We start from the raw sequence: 24545 nt of genomic DNA on the forward strand, positions 1-24545 counted from the left end.
CCAAGTGTCCCTGAATCAGCACTTTTTAATCTCACAAGAATCTATTAATGTATTGCCAGTAATTTAAAATAAACTGTCATACTAAGAAACGTCTGTATTGGTGAAATTTTGAGCAATCTCCGAGATGACAGCTTTGATAAAGAGCCCTTCCTACCGCGTCTAAAATCTCACCGTTCACTTGTGAGGCCCATCTGGTTGGGAGCCCACATTGTGGCTTCCCTCCACCATCTAGCGCAGCTCCTTTCAGCTTTATGTTCTAACAAATACTTCTATGGCACTTTCTGTGTGTGTAAAGTGCTGATCTAAGCACTTTATAAATACTGGCTTATTTAATCCTCATAACACCACAACCACACTGTGCCCATTATACTGAGCAGGAATGAAGACAAACTCAGTAACTGGCCCAGTAAGCTCAAGACTGGCTCCTGTCTGGGCCCCTGACCAATAGCTACTCTGCCTCCAGGCCAATCATGGGAGTTGCGACCTAAATTCTACCTGTGGGTTCTGGGGGCCACCCGGTAGCTACTAACCAAACGGAGTGGCTCCAAAGCACAACTTAACCCCTGTAAAGCCACAGTTCACCCACTATTAAGTGAACAATTACGTATTGAAGCATATCTGCATATGTTCCTGTGATTATATCTATAAAACCCCATTTCATATCATGTAAATAATCCTTCAGACAGAATCAAATCTAGTACTGTAATACACAGTAAATATCCCATGGTATTCTGGATAGTTTATGGCTGAACACATGTGAAACAAAGGAAAAGACTTATCTTATCCTGTCTTTTGACAGCTTTCTGACTTACATATCCATCATCTTTCTCAGGGAAGGGGAGAGCCCCCTTCACAAAACCTCAGCTCTTTCTTGTTAACCCTGAAAGACACGGTACCCAAAGGGATAGGGCAGCAGGTAGAAACTTTTAATGCTTTCTCTTCTTCTTAAAAAAAAAGTCAAACCTTTTAACCCAGGAGTCTACTTTTAGGAATTTATTACATGTAAATCATTGGACAAATGCACAAGATGTACATATAGGGAAGTTCTTCAATGTGTGAAAAAAATTTACAAACAGTCTAACCAGAAACTACCAAACTTTCTCCAAAAAGCGGCCTGGTTAAATAAAGTATGTCATATATCTGTATGACAGACTACTATTGTAGCCATTCAGTACACATTTATTTTTTTTAAGTTTTTATTTATTTTGAGAGAGAGCGTGAATATGAGTGGGGGAGGGACAGAGAAAGAGAGAGAGAGAGAGAGAGAGAGAGAGAGAGAGAGAGAGAGAGAGAGAGAATCCCAAGTAGCTCCATGCTGTCAGTGCAGGGCCAGATGTGGGGCTTGAAGTCACGAACTGTGAGATTATGAGATCATGAGCTGAGCCGCAACCAAGAATTGGGCGCTTGACCGACTGAGCCACTAAGGTACCCCTGAGTACACATTTATATTTATTAACATGGAATATTGTCTATGAAAAAGCATGTTACAAAATAGTTAATGAAAGAACTGTAATTCTGTTAAAAAGGGAAAATACTTTCAGTGTGTATATTTGAAAATGCGTAAGTCTTGATAGTGATGGAAATTCAGGTATCTTTCCCTTTCTTTGACTGTATTTCCTAGTATTTCTACAGTGAACATGTAATGTTGATATAACAAAGAATAATAAAGTGGGGGGGGAACATCTGCTAGAAGATGAGAATATTCTAATACCAGCAGCTCTCAATTACTCTGTTAATCCATTTCAAATTCTTTCCTCGCTTTTTAATAACCTGAGGTTTCTTTCCTGACCTGAAGAACGTGGGCAAGGAGACACTGCTGAAGCAACAATTTGCCAGTCTCCTAAGAAAAGCAAAACCACACTACCTTTTGTAAATTTGCTCTTCTTCCCCCCAGGCCCAACCGGAGGAATCAGAAATCCTGGTTTTCCTGATCTCCACACGACTCAGGCCAGGCCACCCAGCCCCCACCAAGTCGTCACCTCCAGCACCTACAAAACTCTACTGGAAGAAGGTTTACTCAAAGTAAAACTTCAAGGGCTGTGGTCACTGGCTTTTCCTCAGGGCTCACAGCCACCCAACTTCAGAGAGGAATCATCACATTTAGGTCCTAAATCTCAACAGCAACTGAAAAAAAACGTTCCCTGTGGCTCGTACTCATTAACCACCCGCCTACTTTGGCAAGCAGCTTCCAGCACAATCCCTGCTGGGAAAGTTTCCACCTCAGGGGGAAGCTCAGCTCAAAATTTCTCATTTCTCCTTCCTTTTCCAGGCCCTGTGGCCTTCAGAAGGGCAAAGGAGACAAGTGCCCAAAGTACAGGAGTCTGCAATTTCTTACACTGCCAGGATGGGAAGTTTAATTCTAGGACCAACTCAAACACCATTTTTGGACACTTACCAAATACACATAAATCCTAGAGGGGTGTGCTGTTGGTGTGACATTATTATTATTATTTAATCCTTAGGCAGCAGAAATGAAATTATCAAGAGGGCAAAGATAGTTTTCATAAAATAATTCACTAAAAATAATTTATTACTTTTTAATAAGCAAGCTTTGATTACAGTCAACCAACAAAACTCTATACACAAAGCTTTATTTTCTAAGCACACACACATCTGATATTGTATTTACCAAGTCTCTTGAAGGAAGTTATTATTGCTCACATTTTACAAATGAGGAAACAGGGGCACAAACCAGTGAAATAGCTTGCCTGTGATCACGGGGCTGATAAAGCTACATATTCAAAACCAGCATCCCAGGCCAGTGCTTTCCGTGAAGGGTCAAGGCCTGTTCTGGATTATGTCTTCTCTGTATGCACAGGGCCATTTCTGGCATTATATTTCCAATTTTAATAATGACACTACAGTGATGTTTCAAAATTTGCTCATGTCCGTGCCCCTCTGGCTATTTTTCTAACATACTCTATAAAACTAGACTTTCTTCAACTTCCGTGAGATGGTTTACTTTTAGTCCTTCCGTTTGCCCTCACAGTATTTTATGTATCTTTTATAACTGTGTAACTCCCCCACATCAATTCTCCTGAATTATAATCTTGTTCAAGTTATAACTACAAAACTTATGAATATTTATTTTTTTAAGTTTATTTATTTATTTTGAGAGAGACAGAGTGCACACAAGTGGGGAGGGACAGGGAGAGAGGGACAGAATCCCAAGCAGGCTGGCTCCATGCTGTCAGCACAGAACTCCATGTGAGGCTCGGACTTATGAACCATGAGATCATGCATGACCTGAGCCAAAACCAAGAGTCTGCGCTTAACTGACTGAGCCACCCAGGGGCCCATCTATGAATATTTAATAGAGAGCTACCAGAGTGCTAGGCGATGGGGCAAACGTAGAGAAAGCTGAAATGCCCTCAAAAGCTTTCTTTAGTCTCATCAGGAAAGTCATTTCATCTGTCCCGTGTTCAAGAACAGCAAACAGAATAGGGCTAAACTAGATGTCTTTAAAGTTATTTCCATTTGACTTAATCTAGTTGAACAGGCAAAACATAAGTTCATGAAACAAAAGAATAGTAAAAAATTGAATCAACTTAAGCATTAAGGGTTTTGGTTATATTTATTTCAATGAACCCAATCTCTCAAAATAAAGATTATTTCCAAGTATGATCCAATATTTTGATGGTAAAATCTCATTAAACTTTGGATATCTGTCATTACATACTAGTATCTTATTTTCTAGTTGACACATGGAAAAATATAAAACCTCAATACAAGGAAAATATAAATCAGGTTTTCCCTAGGACCCCAATCATAAGTGCCATGTTGGTTTAAACAAGCTCTGGGCCATCTCCTAGATCTCCCCTGGCTTCCATTTTGGGCCTGTTAATGATGCTACTTCTAGATCTTGAGAGGGCAGCAGGTGTAGTGAATATAGCCCTCAAACTACAAAAGCCCTGGTATCGAGCCCTGCCTCCCCTCCTACCTGTGTGATCTTAGACATGTTACATGACCTCTCTGGGCCATTGTTTCCATGTATATGTAACAAAGGGGCCTTGTTGGTCACTTCCAAGATCTAAAATCTTACATGACTTCCTACTCTGTTACTTAACTTACTCCTCTCAGTTTGGAGTAACCACATCAACTTCTTTTTTTTTTTTTTTTTTTAACGTCTATTTATTTTTGAGACAGAGAGAGATAGAGCATGAACGGGGGAGGGTCAGAGAGAGAGGGAGACACAGACTCTAAAACAGTCTCCAGGCTCTGAGCTGTCAGCACAGAGCCCGACGCGGGGCTGGAACCCACGAACTGCGAGATCGTGACCTGAGCTGAAGTCGGACGCTTAGACGACTGAGCCACCCAGGCACCCCAACCACATCAACTTCTAACTAGTCCCACAAGAAGTGCCACTTGTATGTGTCTTTGGACACATGTAGACAGTTGGCCACTTCTTTTAGTGAGCCCTGAGGACTAGGCATGTGCTGCGATTATTATGGAACCTAGAACAGTGTACTTCCAGTATTTGTTTCCTTCTTAATCCTTGAACATGACAAGCTCAGCTGGTCTCCCTGCCTTTCTGCTCACCTACTGTCCTTTAAGCCATACAAAGGCCTCTCTAGTCCCTGGATTAGACTTTTCTCTCAACTTCCCTCCTTAAGCAGCAATATAACATAATAGGTACTATTTTACCTTTTCTTAAAAAAACACTGCCAAGTCACATTTATTCTAGGTGTGTGATGCCAGTTCAACTTTTGAAAATCAAATCATATGACCAAGTCAATTGATAGAGAAAAAAATACATTTGTAAAAATCTGACATCCATATACAGTAATAAATACCAGAAAACTAGGAATAGAGCGGAACTATCTCAATTTGGAACAGAACACTGTATTAAAATCCTAGGGTGTTTACTTTTTGCCGTACATATTCTGTGCCCCAAAATAGAATTTGACAACACACATTCACTGAGCACCTACGATATGCCAAGTATTGCTGGGTTCTAGAAACGCTACCTTTACCACCATCACAAAGCTTAGACTCCACTGGACTTTTGTGCATACCTAATCCGTAGTTCTTAGCACAGCAACTGGTACTTAATAAATGGCAACAATTATTATAACTTAGAGTGCCCTGAGCACTACTCTGCTATAGCTGGGAGAGAAGACATTACCCAAAATTTATTTATTATTTTTTTTTTTTTTAGGGAGGAGAGGAGAGAGAGAATCTTAAGCAGGCTCCATGCCCAGCATGGAGTTTGCCACCAGGCTCAATCTCACAACCCTTTGATCATGACCTGAGCTATAAAAATCAAGAGTCAGATGCTTGTGGCGCCTGGGTGGCTTAGTTGGTTGAGCATCCAGCTCTTGATTTTTAGCTCAGGTAATTCTCTTATGGTTTGTAGGATTGAGTCCTGGGTCAGACTCTGCACTCACAGCACAGATCCTGCTTGGGATTCTCCCTCTTCCTCTCTCTCTGCCCCTCCCCTGCTCACTCTCTCTCAAAATAAATATTTAAAAAAAAAAAAAAAGAGTCAGATGCTTAACCGACTGAGCCACCCAGGCGCCCCTACCCAAAGATTTTTGAAACATCATGAACTATCCTAACTTTTATGAAAATTTTAGTTACAATTTTGTACATAGTTACCCCTATGGCACTGGGGTAAATGAGGTTTAAATCTTCTTTTATGCAGGGCGGGGGCTGGAGAGCAAGAAAACTGAATTCCCTATCTCCAAATCACTGAGGAAAGAGCTAGAAGAATTCTCTAATATCTTTTGTCTAAGTATTGCTGTAAGGTCAGCACTAAGTAGAAGCATCTCCACATTTCAGTAGATGCTAAGACGCACAGTTTTGCACATTCTAGCATTTCTGAAAGCAAGATATGTTTTCCAAGTAATAGCATGTTAATGTTTAATCAGAAGTTTTCTTTCTATTGGTACATACAATCATTCAGTGTCTTATAACAGATGGTGTTTTAGATTCAATGAAATGCAATATATTCTATCGGTCTCCTCTTGGTTTATGATAAGAAAAAAAATGGGTTTCTTAAAAAAAAGAAAAAGAAAAAAGGGGTTTCTTGATATGGTGGAATGAGGTCCGCTGTGGAACCACGTATACAGACATGTCCCTTCCCACCAGAAATCACTGTGCGTGGGCACTATGGCTTTACAGCCTGATGGTCATGCCCAGCATGGGCACTTCCTGGTTTCTCAGGAAATAATCAAATTGGAAAGCTCTGGGGGATCAGGCTGGGTATGTCAAGTTTCTGAGCTCCCACTTTGACGTTCCATTTAAGGCTAGGCCTGCCATGGTTTTGCAAGTTAGCAGCTTTGATTCACCCCTCCTCCCACTGCACCCTCTAATATCCCCAGGTCCATGTGAAAGGAGATGCCCCACAAGGGCACCTCTTCCTATCCACACTCGACGTCTTGCCTTTCCTTCATATCTTTTGCTTTTACAGAGACCTGGAATCTTCCCAGGCCAATATTCCTATGTTTTTGATGAAACATTATACGAAGACAATTTAGGTAATGGCTTGTGGAAAAAACATACAACCTTCCTTGAGAATACAGCTCCTGATGGCAGAGGCAAGGGCTTTGGGTTGGGTGGGAGTCTGCCAGACTGGATCATTCCAACCACAGGATCGTCTGATTTTCTTTCCCAGACTTCAATTCTCTCCCAGCTCTTGGGGATATATGGCCCTACATATATTGCCTTTTGCCTCCACATATTTACCTTTTCCTCTCCTTTACCTCCTACCTACCCATCTATCCTCTAACAAGCAACACCTTGATTTTAAAAAGTAAACACATGAAAGCTGTGTCCAACTCTGTGCCCCTTCAGCTATAGTCACAGGTCTTTGGTTCTTTTTGTGAGAGGTCTTGAAAGAGTGGTCTTCATGCCCTCCTTCTATGACTGCATCCCCCATATAAGTCCTTTGCAAGTAATTCTGAATCATCATGGTTCCGACAATATTGTCTTTTCAGTCAACCAACAGCCTCTTCGACAAATCCAACGGCATTATCCTTGATTTCCTTGGGCCACTTCAAAGCACTGGCCATTCTCTCTTATTTTAAATTCTCTGGTTTTCTCCTGACCTCTTCATATGATCTCGCCCTATGCCTCTTGCTGGCCTCCCTCCTCCTCTCCCTTCCCCCAAACTGTGGCTCAGTTCTCAGACACCTGATCTTCTCCCTAGTTGCTCCTTTCCTCAGAGAACGTATCCACTCACAGTTTCAGTGATTACAAGTGAGGAGATGATTCCCCACAGGCAGACCCAGCTTGCCTTATTCCTCAGGCTCTGCTCCAAACTAGCATCTGGTTTCTAAGATTTTAATACTCCAGTGCTCCACACACTGTGGTTCCTCCTTGTCACCACAACCATGTCTCTTTGCTTATAAAGTTTCCCCAGCCAGGAATGTTCTCCCTGCTTCTCTCTGCCTACGTCAACCTCCATTACTCACTCTCTTCAGCTTTAGCTCAAGTTCAAACATCTTCCTTAAGTCTTTTCCCATAACTCAAGACTGAGCTTTCCCTCTTCTGACTGTCCACAGCATTCACCATCTAAACCAAATACTCGTGTACTTTATTACATTATTCATATTTTTACATTTGCCTCTTCAATTGATCTGGAAACTTCTGTGTGTGTGTTGGGGGTGGGGGAGGCATCCTTCTCCGGATACCCCCAATACTTGGCACAGTGCTGAGTACAAGTTCTAGTTACCAAATCCCTGTTGAACTGCATTCAAAGGGGATGTGGGATCTGTATACTGGTGAAAGAATGATGGCAGCTCATGTTTATTTTGCATTACTACACGCCAGGTTCTACTGTGCGGTTCTAGGTACTTCTGTATCTATAAACTCACTTAACCCTCATAATACTGCCACATAGTTACATCATCTGGTTTTACTGATGAAGAAACTGCAACATAGAGGGATTAAATAATTTACACAAGTTTACACAGGCAATAGGGCCAAGTAGGGGAAAAGGTACCTAATAGTTCCCCTTATAGGACTTATAAAATTGTATTTTAATTATTTGCTTATATGCTGTTTTCTGTTTGAAACCACAAGTTCCTGAATGCAGACACAAGTCTCATCCATCTTCTCCGGTGTCTCAATAGGGACACAGCTGGCATTTTGGCCAGGACAATTCTACATTGCATAGGACAGGTCTACACACTGAAGAATTTCAGAGTCCCTGGCCTTTGCCTTCTAAGCCCAAGTAGTCCTTGTACCCTGCCACTATAACAGCCACAAGATACCTCCACCCAGTTCCACATCCTGGGGTTGGTCTGGGCCAGCCAAGCCTCAGAACGCCTGCCCCCTCGAGCCCACTGCATACCAAATCGGCACCATCAGTCATCCATGTAGCCGTGATTTCAACCAGGTGACCCCCCCATCCTGGACTTCACCTCTACCATTTGGACCAGGGATTTGTACCTAATCAATGAATGGTTAGTTCATATGATGAGGACTAAAAACAACACAAGGTGAGTCAATTACACTCACTCTCCTGGGAATCTGAATTATGAACTATCAGCCGGGTCAGACAGAAATAGAAGCAGAAGTTGCAATAATGTCCCAAAGACAGTGTTGGGACGAGTATGGTTATATGTAATGAAAAGTGAAGAGGGTGCAGAAACTATGAGTAAATGGGAAGTGCTGGTCTGCAATAAGAGGCGACCATGCAGAAGTTCAGAGAAGGGTACAAACGTCATGAGAAAGATGGTCCCTGAAGGAGACGCAGAAAGTGAAGAGCTGGGCCCAAGGGTAGCTGGTTGCAGCCCACTTGTACCGGAGCAGTAGCCTCATCCCTCCTCAGGATCTTCAGGCAATCTAGGTGGAACCAGAATGTAACACAGTGTTTGGTGCTCAGTACGGTTCTGTTAGATAAAAATAGATGAGTAGCTAATATGTATTATAAGAGAATGAAATTGGAGAGAGCGGCACAAGGTGCTCTGAGAATGTCCAGCACGTAAATGACAGTGGTTCCACCAGCACGACTCATCCTACCCACAGTGAAATTCCACAGTCTGTTTTGCTGGCCCTTAGTTACTGCCCAGTTAATTCCCAGGAGTATGGCCCCTGTCTCCAGAGTGGCAGAGACCTCTTGGCATCTATTGCGCTTGTGGCTTCTAATCAGCATATGAAATCAACCAGGATGAAGAGCTAATGTCTTGGATTGACTGGCAGACATTTTATTCCAATAGTTTGAATACAGTCTGCAGCTACAAAGACATCATGTTTGTATACTTGCAGTGAAAAGAAACCTTGACCCACAGAGTCCTAAAAACTGCGCTACCTGTGGAACACTGGCAAAAGTGCCTTCAAATCTATGCTGGTTTTTATCATCTTGGGAGAGAACAAAACAGATTTCCCTGGATTCTATTGTTCCACGGCAATTACCGTCCAAACTTTAAAGGAATCGCGAGTATATCTTCATCACCACTTCCCTCCTAAACCCCATGTAATGTGCTTTGCACCTTGGTTGCTCCTCTTCTTCACCCCATCTGGCAAATGCAAGGTCTTTCTTTGGTCCACACGCCTCCCGTATCTCTGCTGCATGTTACACGGCTACGCCCCCCTCCACTTGAAGTCTCTCCCCTGACTTCCCTAATACAATACTTTCTGCTTTTTCTAGGTTCATTTATATGGCATGAACGCAGGGCTGTGCTTCTGGCTTCAACCCTGGTGACGCAGTAAAAGCACTGGTCTGGGCATCGGGAGACCTGGATTCTATTCCTGACCTAGGGACTGATTTGGGACATATATTTCAATTTCTCTGTGCTCCATCTCTTTGGTTATAAAAACGGTGGGTCAGGGGCGCCTGGGTGGCTCAGTCGACTTCGGCTCAGGTCACGATCTTGCGGTCCGTGAGTTCGAGCCCCGCATCGGGTCCCTGTGCTGACAGCTCAGAGCCCGGAGCCTGTTTCAATTCTGTGTCTCCCTCTCTCTGACCCTCCCCCATTCATGCTCTGTCTCTCTCTGTCTCAAAAATAAATAAACGTTAAAAAAAAAAATTAAAATAAATAAATAAATAAATAAATAAATAAATAAATAAATAAATAAAAACGGTGGGTCAGATTTAAGTGTTTTTCAAACATTTTTTTTTTTTTTACGGTAGCCCACACTTTACACTGTGACTCAGTATATACATGACATGTAACACGTGCGTGAGGACACACACGCTCACACACACACGAAAGTATCACATGCATACTTTTCCTACACGAGATGTGCTACGAAATTTTCTACTCCCTTTTATTTTTCAAGAATGCTGCTTATAACCCACGGAAGAGACTTTAAGACCCAGTCATGGGTGGTTACCCATTATTTATAAAACACTGGGCTTGCTGATGTGTCGTGAGACAGGAGGATGCTACTGCAGCCCTCCAATCCTGAACCTCCAAGCCTGGACTCTCACCTGAATTCCATGTCCTATTCCTCTCTGTAACAGTTCCTCATTTACATATCCTAATATCACTTAACCCATAGTTAACACGGAATTTGAGGCACCGCGTCCCTTTCCCATTTATGTTACTAGCAAGTGTAAACCCTTGGTGCCGACTTTTGGTCTAGCAATGGGAGAGTAGCTTACATCGTACCAACCTCCCTATCGATAACTATTAGCAACCCTGGATAAGGCATTTTTTTAAAGTAACTGTGTGAAGGTATTGGAAAGCAACCAAAAGCAGGCCGAAAACTAGAGGGGATAGGACTCAAAACAAGGGATGCAAACTAGGTTAGATCCATATTTATCCAAATTTTACTCCCTGAAGTCAATCCCTAGTCTTCTAGAATGTGGGGAAAATCAAGCAAAAATGGAAAGCCAACAACTGGCAATCTTATTGGGCTGAAGAGTCAAAGGCTCATTTCTGGGGCTGTGAAGTGGCTAGGTATTATGAGTGAAATCCTGGAAAAGAGGAAGCCACAGAGAGAGCAGCCCAAAATCTGTGCAGAAATTCCCTGCTCAAATCCTTGAACTATGCATGCAGGTGATGAGACTCCGGGAAGCCAGCAGAAAGCAGTAACAGCTAGAGGCCAAAAAGCCTGGCAGATATTCACAACTGCTTGGGGCTGAGAAGACACGGCTTGAAATTTGAGTCCCTCTAAGTTAAGAGAGTCAATAAACACTTCATGTTGCACTGAAACATCAAAAAAGCTGCACCCTAGAAGTAAGACCCACCTCTCAGGAGGAGGGGCCCACACCCTAGGACTAAGGGCAAAACCCTAACAGGCATGCCCTAACAATCTCTAAGCCTGAGGCCTCCATAGGAGAATGAACTGATAAGGCAGGTGAGGGAAGGGCACATTGTGGTAGAAGGACTTGGTTTCTAGCTTGAGAGACAGGCTGGGAGTGGCCATTAGATAGCACCTTGTTTCTCAGATGGAGTAGGGGGAGGCAGGGGAGGGTGGGAGAGGAGGAAGGGATGGGACATTCCACGTAGATAATCACACCTGCAGACACAGGGCCTGAGGTCAGATGTTCAGTGGGGGTCAATCTGGATCTCAGGAGAGAGGGGACCATGCAGTGACAGACTGGTGGAATAACTTGTAAGGCTGAAGGGAGGCGGGTGGACAAAAGACCAAGAAATCACAATTTATGAGCACCTACTATGTTCCAGGCATGTCTTTAAGGGTTTTATTTATGTTCTCTCACTGACACAGGTGTCATTATCTTCATTTTATAAATAAGGAATCTGAAGCTCAGAGAGATTAGGTAATTCACCTCAAGTTATACTATTAGTAAATGGTGGGGCTGAGACGTGAACTCCCAGCAGAAGACAGACTCTAACACTTGTTTCTGTAATTACATGTTGTAACTGTAACGTTCAGCAAGGACAGTGGTGCCTGTGCTGTGAGACAGCCAGCAAAGAATGTTAGAAAGCAAAAGGATTTCAGGGCAGACTAAGATTCTGTTATAGGCCAAGGAGGACACTAGTGGTATAAGCTAGGGATGTCAATTAAGCTAAATAGGAATACCATCAAAACTGAAGCCCTCGAGTATAAAGAGAGAGTTGTAAAAATGTAAGTGACAGAAGGGGGTACTGAGCTGGTTTTTTTTTTTTTTTTTTTTTTTTTTTTAATTTTTTTTTTCAACGTTTTTTTATTTATTTTTGGGACAGAGAGAGACAGAGCATGAATGGGGGAGGGGCAGAGAGAGAGGGAGACACAGAATCGGAAACAGGCTCCAGGCTCCGAGCCATCAGCCCAGAGCCTGACGCGGGGCTCGAACTCACGGACGGCGAGATCGTGACCTGGCTGAAGTCGGACGCTTAACCGACTGCGCCACCCAGGCGCCCCAAGAGCTGGTTTAAGAGAGATCATAGGGCAAACTGCACCGCTCCGGGAGAGAAGGGCTTGACTCTTGTTAAGTCAGACAGAGTAAACACACTTAGATTACACTTAGGAGGCTTAATACAATAAGGAACTAAAGATAGGAAACAAAGTTCATGTACGGAACAGATGTGGGGGAAGGGAATAGGAGCAATACAAAAACCAACATAAGGAATCACAGAATCACTTGTGTAATTGTGTGTGTGTGTGTGTGTGTGTGTGTGTGTTTTGATTGTTGATTTGAACTGGAAGGAATTTAGAAGTCATTCAATCCCTATCATCTCAGAGCAAAAACACACCTAGAAAAAAATGGCTAGCTGCTAAATACCTCAGCCTTCCAATTAAAGCTGGGCTTAGTTTCATTTTTATCTTTATAAATGCAGGTGGAGACCCTGATTGATCCAAAACAATGCCCTGGAAATTCTGGTTAGGTTAAGCCTGTGCCGGAAGCCCACGGATAAACCACTGGCAGTTCTGGGATCACACCAGGGACTTGTCATGCCCCCACCAACAGTGAGCCTGTTCTGAAGATCTAGATGAGAGACTTCCCGCTCAGGAGGAAGGTATGAGATGGAGTTTCTAGATCATTCACATTTTCTGACTCTAACCCTTATCCTCTGCTCATAACCTACACCACCCTCAAATCGGCCTCCACCAGAAAGTTGGCTTCGTGAGAGAATAGCGTAAATAAAAAGAAAGACTTAACAGGGAATCCAGTAATTATAAAAACAACCACAACAAAACAAAACAAAAGGAACATAATTCATTTCAGAGAACAGCAGAAGACAAACTGGCAAGAAAGAAACAACCTCTACATTATAAAAGACTCTTAATGTATCATGTTACAAAAACTTCGTTAAGGCGAAGTGAGATGAAGTAATTTGAATGTACAAAGCATCATGAAGAATATAAATAATCCTCTGATTTCCAGAAGAGTTGTAGTGCTCATCATTCACTTAAGATTCCTGAGTGTAAAGATACAAACACTCTATAAAACAAATTAAATCTTCTTTTCCCCAACGTCTAAAGAAGCGTAGAGATGGAGAGAAAGATCCTGCCAGGAAAATAAATTTTCGCTTGGTGCCTCAGTAATGAACTTGCCATTCCCATGAGACAAAGAAATATTAAAGAAAGAATGGAAAGATATTTGGGATTAGAGACCCCTGACAAAACCAAGAATGATAAAGATATTTCCCATGAGAACACGGTCTCGTTCTGGAGGCCATGGTGTGTGTTTATAGTGCTGTATCTGCTCTTGCTCTGAAAAGTGCCTCCCAGAGGGATTAAATCTCTAAGGTTGTTCTCACTCAAGATACACTGAAAAAAGAATTTCGAGCGCCAGTTTCCTTAAGTACATGGGTGTTCCTAGTACCTAGATAACCACCCCTTTTACCTACTTTCATGTTTTAGCATTCTCATAAGGCTGGCTGAGTTCGTACCTTGAGTTTTCTTCCTGTTTTGCACAAATTCTGAGCGTCTCAGGGTGCTGGGTGCTGTGCGGCGGTAGCGACTATTCCTTTTCCAAGCCTCAGGGCCATTTGTCTTTCTCTCGTCCTCTAAATGCCAGGTATTCTTTCCTAAGGAAGGGCCCTGCGGAATGCCGCTATGGTGTTCTCCCCGATCCCCTCTTGTCCACTGATTCCGCAGACCATCCGGGAAGATCCCTCTGCTCCCAAGGGCCATCATTCCTGCTCTGTCCATGCCACTGTCCTCCAAATCCTTCATCTGACGGGCAGAATCTGTTTCTCTGTAATTCTGAAATTTGTACTCACAGTTTGCAAATAGAGTGTCGTGGCCTTTATTTTCTGTATCAAAGTCACTCTGATCCACGACAGGAGTCTTTGTTTTGGGATAGATTTTATCATTTTGACACACACCTTTGTCCCCTTCATAGTATTCGGCAAATTCTTTACCTTCACTGACACCATTCAAATCTGGGAAGTCCACAGACTGACCATTAATATAATTCCCAGGAACCTGACATGAATTGCTGCGGTTTCTACAATAAATATTAGTTTCTTTACAATCCTCAGCATTATAATTAAAATTCCTGTGGTCCACGTGCCACTTTTCAGGTTGACCACCATTCCCCACAGGATCATCCAAACCACTGTGGCGAGTCTGTTGTCCAGTTTCTTTAGAGTCCTCAGGATTACGGTTCAGATTCTGACCATCTACGTAGCCATTCGTTTCCCTATATCCTTCAGCTTTCCAGCTTTCTGGGCTGCCTGTAAGCCAATTATCCTTCGTCTCGGGGCTCAGATTCCCATAATCTACATCTCCTGAGTTCCAGTAACCATCACAGCCTTGAATCACACTTCCATAGTCCATACAGTCCTTTCCACTTTCCTCTGCTTCCTCGTGGTCTGAACTTGGTTCACTCTGCCCAAAAGCCCAGTATCCACAATGCCTTTTTCTGAAGGGCCGATTGTGCCCTGACGTCCAGTTTCTGGAATCCGAGCCGCCTTCTCTGTAAAGTCCATCCAGCCCTGTAAGATCCCTCTTCTGTAGACTCCTGTGATCTTCATACTCCCAGCTGGAGCCCCAGTGCCCTTTCCTGCCCGCTCCTCTTTCTTTTCTATCTTTGTGGGTTTCACACATGTTCAGTGCACTTAAAGACTCGAGTTTTGCTTCCCTCTTCCATGGGCCTGGGTGGGGCTGAAATGTGGACAGGTGCGGTTTAGCCCAAGGCTGTATCCGTCCTTCTGAAAATGTCTCCCAAAGTGCTCGAGACACTCACTCTTCTTGCTCCTCCAGCTGGGAGCACAGAGAAATGTGGAGTTATTTCAACCTCGGATCCAATCAGTGAGCTGCTATATCTTTCCCCACAGAGGCCAGAAGATAATTAGTAACTAGTGTTCATGTGATTGGAGTTGGCAGCTTCGTTTGGTGTTTCCCTCAAGCTGGTCAAACTGGCTTGGCTGCTTTCTGTGCTGAAGGTGGAAGTATTCTGCTGTTCTAAAGGTTTTGTAGAAAAAGCAGAGTGAGCAAGAACAGCCCCCTTTAAAAGCCAAGGTAAGGTCATCTATCAATCTCATCGGCCTCTTTAGATATTTCTGTAATCAACCAGGGGTATAAATAGTGTTTTCATGTGCAGCTCAAACTGGACCTCTGTTCCTCATCTTCCAAGTTCAGCTTTCTAATCCTTAGACATCTGAAACTCTGCAGGTCTCCGTTTCCCTAAGAGAGAGAACTCTTCCTCCTGCGAAAGCTTTGCTTTTTATGGGAGTCAGGTTACCAGTTAGTGAGTACACACTCAAATCGCAAGTGGTTTCAACTCCTGCCTGCAGACGCAATGGGGCATCCCACTGAAAGGAAGAAAAAAAACTTCCTTTCTACTCTCATCTGGTGTCTGAGTAATTTTAAAACTGTCCCCTGCAAGAATGTAGTTAAGTATGTTTTTCACACTTCCTTTGATACGTGCCATGCCAGAGAAGCATGAACACCATTTTCTAAATCTCTTCTCCATCCAATCATGCAGCAATATTCAGGAACTGGGGAATAAGGTTAGGAAGCAGAAAGGTGCCTATAAAAAGACCTCTGTGGATCAACAAACATTAGATGGGCACCTATTATAGGTGAGGTATTGAAGAAGAGAGAAAAAGTGAACAAGTCAGTCCCTGCCTCTTGCAATGCAGGAGCAACCCCGCAACAGAAGATCTAATGTGACAGGTGCTATAACAAACACAAGGGCAATGCAACAAAGCAAAGTCCCCGGCAGGGCAGCTGGAGGGTATCATGGAAGTGGCGGCATTTGAGCAGTGCCTTTAAGCACAAGCAGGATTTCCCCAGACTTTCTACATATGGAGGACTAGGAGATGGGGAACGGTTTGGAGGACGGAATACGTAGAAAAGTAGTAAGAGAAAAGGCTGGAGCGGTAGGTTGGGGCAGATCCCAAGGGACCGAACGCCATTTACTTCATTCAAGGGAGAGTACTGTGCTCAGAGACAGGCTTTGGTAAGATGATTTAGCTAACTGGTCATCTATCAATGTCCAGGAACAGTTCTTTGAACCACTGTCTAATCCCTATTTGTGAAACAATATAGACCAGGGTTAGATGGTGTGTCAATAATTAGATGTTTACTCTTGGATGAACCACTCACTCTCTCTGGGACTCGATGTACCCATCTGTAGACATCTAGGCCCACTGACCTCTATGACACCTCTGATTCCTTCAGTTTAAAAAATCCATGTTCCATTTTCCTCACAACTTGTTTTGTCCTTTCCTCAAATACCTAAGGCGCTAGTATGCACCCTTTGGCTGCAATCTCTGGATTGCCAAATCTTCTGATGTGAAGGTTTCTGTTCTGTTCCCTCACACCTTCCAAACCAGTAGCCATAGCAGCGGCAGCCCTGGAAGCTTCTATGTTTTCACTGTGAGAATGTGCTAGAATCGGGGCGAGGGCTAGCAAGCTGACAAAAAAATTTTTTTTTTTTTTTTTATCTTCAGTACCCTGCAAAGAGGGTACTGTATTACCCTTACTTTACTGCTGACAAAGAAAGAGTCTCAGAGTTTCAATAACCTGGTCACATAAGCTGGTACCAGCCAGGGCCACAATCTGAACTCAGATCTGTTTGACTTCGTGGCACTAGACGAACAGGGACACTCAAAAACGTGCTAGAAAACCTTAATTTCCCTCAAACCAAGCAAACGAACAAGTAAACTCTATCACGATCTAAGTCAGAGGTGGGCCACTTCTGAGGCAGGTGTGCTCACACTGGCCCCTTCCCTTCCCCTGACATTCCCTCTGTGCCTCCAGTCCTGGAGTCTGCCCGTGCCCCCTGCCACCACCCCCCAGCCCGGCCACCACAGGGCCGTTCCTCGCCATTTGACCACAGTGCACATCTAGACTGCCACATAAAGTAAGCCAGGCATACTTTTAAATACTGAAAATAAAGATTAATCTTTCCCCCACTGTTACTGGAAACAAAGTTCCCTTTAGCTACTTTGTATCTTCGATAAAGATAGCACTGTAAGAAACACACCTAGTACATCAACCAAGAGAAGATATAAAAGAGGATAAATGACGGAGGCCCTAAAGTGCCACAGGGCCCTGATGCTTGCTGTTTGTCACCAGAGTGGGGGCGATCCGCTGCAGTGACTATCTGTGCACCCCCGCCCCCAGTAGACAGAAATACTGCTATATTCAATGGTAGGAGGGAAGACAGGCAGCAGGATTTAGAAGGAGACAGAAAGAGGGAGAAGGTGCCAGAAGGGTAAAGGAAGAAGAGGGAGGAGACTGGAAAAGAACCAGCAAGAACACGTGCCTCCCTACACTTCTGTTAATGTCTCTGTTAACTATGCAGGTCATGCCTCTCGTCTGGTGACTGACGCTTCCACACTAAGGGTGCCCCAGTGATGTTCTCTGATTCCTACAGTTCTTGCTGTTTTTCAGAGCACTGAGCAAATCTCTCTCTCATTTCACCTACGTTATTTTATTATGCGTGTGTAACTCCATTTATTACACTGAATGCTCCTTGGAGGCAAGGACCATGTCTAACTTATGTCTCAGTCCTCAACACATCTCTGCACATGGGTTACCCAGCAGGTACAGACAGGTTTGAGGAGCTGATGTTTGCAGCATTTATGGGGCACGTGCTAGATGCCAGGCAGAGAGCAGGACAGCTTGGAGGTTAAGAGCACAGCTTTGCCAGCCCTGGGTGTGAGCCTGGACTTTGCCACTCACCAGCTGTAGAATCTTGGGGAAGTTACTTAAGCTCTCCAAGTTTGTTTCGTCATGTTTTCATCTTAAGCACAAAAGACGTGACATTTCTGTGGAACATAATTCTAAAAAGCCTCATTATTGATAAATTCCCACTACCTGAAACTTGAGAAACTTTTGTTCTGCCACCTGTATATCTAATGCAAGGATGGTTCTCGAGTGTATCTCAAACCAAGTCACAGGTATGGAAGGCCATGGAAGAGCCTGGAACTTGCTATGGCTTTGGGGATGGAGCACTGAGCCAAGATTCCCTTCCAGCCCCTCTTCAGGTCCTCAGAAATCATCAAGCTATCTGGCAATCCCCCAGGACTTTAGGACTTCTCATATTAAATGATCACCTTTAAAAATTTTTTTCATTAGTTTTTTAAATGTTTATTTATTTTTGACAGAGACAGAGTGTGAGCAGAGGAGGGGAAGAGAGAGAGAGGGAGACACAGAATCTAAAGCAGGCTCCAGGCTTTGCGCTGGAGCACAGAGACTGAAGCGGGGCTTGAACTCACGAACCACGAGATAGGACCTGAGCTGAAGTTGGAAGCTTAACAGGCTGAGCCAGCGAGGCGCCCCTAAGTGATCACCTTCTTGAGGACATGCCTAAGAGCTCATCCTCACGAGTCCCCTTGAGGGTAACTGTTGCTGCCGCCCCTGTTCAGCCCAAGTGCCCTAGTTCTTCCCTGATCCTTCACAGCAAATCTGCTCCAGGACACCCCCCGGCCCTGCCCCGCCTCCGAGGCTGCAGTCCCCTCAGACCTGAACGCGCTCGCATAGCGGTCCTCTCCCGAGCATAGTTTAGATAGAAGTTTCCTCTCCTTAATACCATCTGCTGTCCATCTCTCAGAAGATGACTCCACTTCTGGCCTTCCCATAATACTCTTTCTTGTTGGAACTTATTTTTCCAGTCGCTTGCAGTGATCTAAGGTAGAGGGGCAGGTGAGCGTGTGTACTTGGCCCGCCTTCTCGAGCCAGCCTCTCCGGACCACCATTCTCCTGCTGGGAGTTCAATCGGTATCCTGCAATTCCTACATCCACACATTACTTTGTATTATTTTCCTTCCTGAGGACACGTGGGTTCGGAGCTCTCTGGCACGCCTGCCCGAAGTGACACAGCCGTGTTCTCCGCGAGCCCTAGACTAATGCTGGTGCCTCACTTTCTGTCTCTTCCTCCTTTATAATTTATTTCTGTTTCCTCATCCTTTTCCCTAGCAAATCTACCATATCCTACTGTGTCTGTATCCATACACTCTGCCTTCCCTCCTGTTAAAATGGAGAAACTGTCTCGGCTCTGATAACAGGCCAGTCTCTCTGCTGGTTCCCTGGGTCCCAGTCCCCCTCACGCCTCAGAGACTGTGTTCCAGCAACAAGGCCCTCTCTGCTTCTGCAACGCAATCACTCCAATGGATCGGTCCCACTCACTGGACTATCTGCGTCTTCTCCTTTGCTGGTTCACCTTCCTGGTCTTCTACACTCCCAAACACTGGTGTGCCCCAGGGCTTCTCCTAGATATGCAATTACCTAGCACATGGCAGGAATGCAGGGAACACTGATAGGACTGGAAATGTGGTTTGCAATCTTATTCAGTGCCGCTGCCTCTCAGCCTAAAGGAAGAATTTAAAGGAGACCACTACGGCTAAAGCTACTCAGAGGACATCAGTGCTACAGCCTCTGGTGGTGTGGACAGAGGGTCTGGAAATAAAGGAGAAGACAGACACCTAAGATCTAAAGGTTAAGTTCCCCAACAGAGGAAGAAATGAAGCACTAATGAAAAGCAACAACTGACTGGGAGGAGGGAAGGCAGAAGCAGAGAGCATTCTGGGAGCACTGTAAAAGGCAATAAGGGCTGGAGTGTTGGAAAATAAGAGGTGTTTGGGGGGAAATGTGATACGCTCTGAAGGGTGTGAATATTCGCAATGAGACAGGGCTGTGAGAAGCACTTAAGATGTCTCAGAATTTATACCTCGTGATGAACTGAAAGGGTTATGAGTTAGGTGAGGGCTCAGAGAGACGAACGACCAGCGTGGGGACGTTGCTAGCATGAATGGGTAAGCATGTTGGAAAGCTGTATGACTTCCTGATAAGCAAGCAGCCAAAAGTGTATCTGTGCAGAAGGGCTAAGTATTTTTTTTAAAGATATCAAGACACACATATATTCTCTTATAGTTTTCAACAGATGAGAGTACTAAAAAATGCTATGCCTGACAATAAACTATTTTGGAAGTAAGTTGACAAGGGTCTTTTGGGGTCCCTCCTCTGTGAGCCCTTGAATTTCTGGGTTTTTCAGGTGCTGCTTCCTGCACCCACTCTCAGAGATCAAGCAGTCCTCTCTCAAGTTGAAACACGCCAACATCATGGTGTGGCACGGTGACAGGGCACAGAAGGCTGTGCAATGAAACCGACCTGAATTTGGACCCCAGCCCTACCACTTACTAACTGTGACAGTCTGGGTCAACCTGGGCTTTCTCATTTGTCATATATGCACAATATGGAGGATTCATGAAAGTGTGTCAAAGACCCAGCACTCTGTGTGACAAGTAATAAGTGCTCAATTAATTATAATTGTGATCACTGTCTTTCTCTTTCAGTTCCTTCAGCTAATGGTGAGGTTCGGTGCCTGGGCCACTTCTGTGTATCTATACTCTTTCTTTTCTTTTTTTTTAAGAAGTAATCTCATTAAACGTTGTGGCTTTAAATAAAGTTTATGGGCTGTCAAAATTGATTTGTCCCAAATGTACGTCTCCAACCCTTACCCCTCCCCTGAACTCTGGGCTGTATATCAAACTTGCCTAATCAATACTTCTACCCGGATGTTTTATGGGCTCATCAACATGACCAAAACAGAGCTCCTGACCTCTGTCCCGTCCGTCCCACCTCCCCCACCAACCAGCATCTCCTGCAGTCTTCACCACGAATTGAGAAATTACTGGCAACTCCAATCCTTCCAGTTGCTCACCCGCGGGGTCATCCTTGACTCTTCTTGTTCTCTCACACCTCACACCCAATCCACCAGCAAATCCTACAGGCTCAGACTCAAAATATACCCAGGACCACGCACCCCGCATCATCTCCAGTCTACCATCCCGGTCCAGGCCGCCATCACCTCTTGCCTGCAGCATCACTGCAGTAGCCTCCCAACTGGTCTCTGTGCCCCTACCCTTGTGTCTTTCTGTTTGGCCTCCACACTGCAGCCAGAGTGACGCTATAACATGCACCAGATCTTACCGCTCCCCTGCTCAAAACCTTCCCGTGGCTTGTCTTACTCTGAACAATGAACTACAAGACCCACACCTTAGCTCTAGCTGAACTGGCCTCCTTGCTGTTCCTCAAACACTAGCTGCACATCTGCCTGCGACGATTTCGCCACCCCCCAAAAATGGCTTGGCTGGCTCCCTACAATCATTCAGATCTTCACGCGAATGTCACTTTTCAGTGAGGCCTTCCCTGATTCCATAGCTTCTTTTGCCTTCTAGTACATATTCATATTTCTACTTACTGTTTGCCTCTCCCCATGAGGGCAGAGATCACTGCCCTAACTCCAGAGCACTGCCTGGAATACAGCAGGAGCTCAATATATGCAGATTAAATGAACCTCCTGGAGTTTCTCATCTCTTGGGGCTTGCTACATCTGGCAAAGTGTAGGCTGGGAGATGACACACTCAGTGGCCGTGTGGTGGCAGGAATGACTGTGGCCAAGGGTCCGTGCTAGCAGGAGGCAGGCAGGTCCTTTCACTATGTCCCTGCAAAGCCCCAGTGAAATCTGAAACCGATACTTAAAATCCCTGGATATATTCCAGTTTCTCCTCCCCTCTGCCCTGAGCTGAGCGTGAGGAAACGTTCACAAAGCCATGCTACAAAGTTACGAATAGAGATTCTTTAACTAACTTAAAAAAAAAAAAAAGAATAGTGATTCATGGGTTAATTATAACTAAGTCAACCATTCCAAGCTACATTTCTTGACACACATTGAACCCCTATTGTAAAAGGAAAACTAGTTTCAGTCCTGAATTAACATAGACTGTTAAAGCCTTCTAACTCTGGTTGCTGTTTTATACCAAGACAAAATCCATTTAAAGTAACTGAGCTACTTTTTACTGAGCCAACATCCTGAACCACATGCCACAAGTCAAAGATACTTGCTTTTTTTTCTCATGTACTGACAAATCAGAAAGAAAGATTATTATTCCTTTCACATAAACTTTTACATCTTGAAAGACCACAAAATGTTTTGGCTATTTAACTCATTGTGTTTTACTAGTTTGAGAAAGAATTTTTATTTTATTTTTATTTTTTCAATATAATTTTTTCATTTAAAAATTTATTAGTTTTTAATTTATTTTTGAGAGAAAGAGACACACACACACACACACACACACACACACACACACACACACACACGGTGTGAGTGAGGGAGGGGCAGAGAGAGAGGGAGACACAGAATCCAAAGCAGGCTCCAGGCTCTGAACTCAGCATAGAGCCTGATGTGGGGCTTGAACTCACAAACCACAAGATCATGACCTGAGCTGAAGTCAGACACTTAACCTACTGAGCCACCCAGCGCCCTGAGAAAGAATTTTTAATACCTGAGGCACGCCAAGGAGTCTTCAGAATAAATAGCTTCTAGATGTAGAAATAAACTATACTTTCAAATTAAAAAAAATTTTTTTAACATTTTTTCATTTTTGAGAGACAAAAAGAGACACAGTGTTAGCAGGGGAGGGGCAGAGAAAGAGGGAAACACAGAACCTGAAGCAGGCTCCAGGCTCTTAACTGTCAGCACAGAACCTGATGCAGGCCTCAAACCCACGAACCATGAGATCATGACCTGAGCCAAAGTCAGATGCCCAACCTACTGAGCCACCCAAGTGCCCCTATACTTTCTAGAATATTGTAGATCACTTCAGTATAAATATGTTACTCTTCCATATCAGTAATTTTCCAACTTATTAAATGAATGGCTCTCTTTAGTGGGTCTTAGATCTCAGTATGTTGTTGAAAATGTTACTTTCTTGAAAAACATTCTGATTTGATGTGCAACAGCCTTTTAAAATTACTCTGAGAGTCTCTGGTCAACATTCCCTTGACATTACCTTCAAGGGAAGAAAAGTTTAGGAGCGAGGCTCCCAATATGGAAGAGGCTGACTCTACCCTTTACCATTCCCTGCACTGATGTAGAACTAATGGGGTCCTTACTCACACTGAAGTAACTATGACCATGGTTCAAAGGCTTCAACAGTGTGATTACATACAGAGGTCAACACCACTATGATCACTGGAGTTTCAGAGATACACAAATATGAATAATACTATGACTATGTCCTTCGTATTAATCAATGGATAGCCAGTGCCTGCCTCCTAGTATGTGCTTAAGAAATATTTGCTGAATAAAGAAATGAATGTACAACCCTGATTACTTGTCAAATTGAGAGGCATGTGAACCTCTCCTAGAGACAGGAAAACACTATGATATTCTAAAAGAAGATTCTCTCAGGGCTACATTATGTAGTCCTAATCAGGGTTCTAAAAGTAACGTGTACTGGGAAACCTGAAAGTCTGTGGATTAACTCCAAATCTTTCCATTGCTCTGGAAGTCAACCTATTTATCATTTGAAGATACTGTGTTTTAGGTATGTACCTTAATTTATTAACTAGCAACTCATCTGACCAGAAGCTCTCTGAGAGCAGAGAGCACATCTGTGTTTATTACCCTGCCCTTAGCACAGTACCTATAACAAACATTTGCTGGATGAATGACTGAACTGAATCCCATCCTGAAGCCTGCAAAATGGCATTTCATTCCCCAACATGCTATAATCAGAGATGCCTCCTACTCTGATTCTACTCTGACTCTATGTGGTAATTCCAAATGTAAAGTCCAAATTCTCAGCTGGAGCCAAATACCGGCTTCTCTAAAACTAATCCTGGGCTTTCAAATTTCTTTTTCTCTTTTTTTATAAATTTTTTTTTTTTTAACGTTTATTTATTTTTGAGGCAGAGAGAGACGGAGCATGAACAGGGGAGGGTCAGAGAGAGAGGGAGACACAGAATCCGAAACAGGCTCCAGGCTCTGAGCGGACAGCACAGAGCCCGACGCGGGGCTCGAACCCACGGACCGTGAGATCGTGACCTGAGCCGAAGTCGGACGCTTAACCGACTGAGCCACCCCGGAGCCCCTCAGATGTCTAATAATTAAAGTTTAGGTTATTTGGACCAATCCTCTCACAGGAAAAAAAAAGTTTAAGAAGTTGGAGGAAATATTTTTAAAATCTTCGAACTATCAATACACTGACAAGATGGTAGCATGCTGGCCAAAAAACCAAAAGAAAACTGGAATCCAGACAAGCAAATAACCACAGAAGCAGCATTGCCCCACAGCACTTGCCAGTTCCAGAAAACGGAACTTTTGTTTCAATGGTCCTCTGAGGAGAAAAGGTCAAAAACTCAAAGCCCAGAGCTTATCCAAGGCGAGAAATCTAAAAACAGCCCTTTTCCCCAAATAAGCTAAGATCCCAAAGGACCCCTGAGAGTGAGTCAGAATCGGA

The 24545-nt window shown here is 43.8% G+C and overlaps 1 protein-coding gene across 6 annotated transcripts in view; it reads right to left on the reverse strand.

Annotated features, from left to right (window-relative positions):
- The window catches only part of LOC102972735 (dynamin binding protein), a 115475-nt gene that overhangs the window by 32183 nt on the left and 58747 nt on the right, over positions 1-24545 (reverse strand). Inside the window, exon 1 of one of the 6 annotated variants that reach the window (XM_015536687.2) lies at positions 13731-15843. The exons of the other annotated variants lie outside the window; for them this stretch is intronic. Within the exon in view, the coding sequence (XP_015392173.2) occupies positions 13731-14892 (1162 nt within the window). The 5' untranslated portion in view covers positions 14893-15843. Of the gene's footprint in view, positions 1-13730; positions 15844-24545 lie in introns of those variants that run through there. 6 annotated transcript variants of the gene reach the window in all.

Source organism: Panthera tigris, chromosome D2 (genome assembly GCF_018350195.1).
Source record: "Panthera tigris isolate Pti1 chromosome D2, P.tigris_Pti1_mat1.1, whole genome shotgun sequence".
Classification (NCBI taxonomy): Eukaryota; Metazoa; Chordata; class Mammalia; order Carnivora; family Felidae; genus Panthera; species Panthera tigris.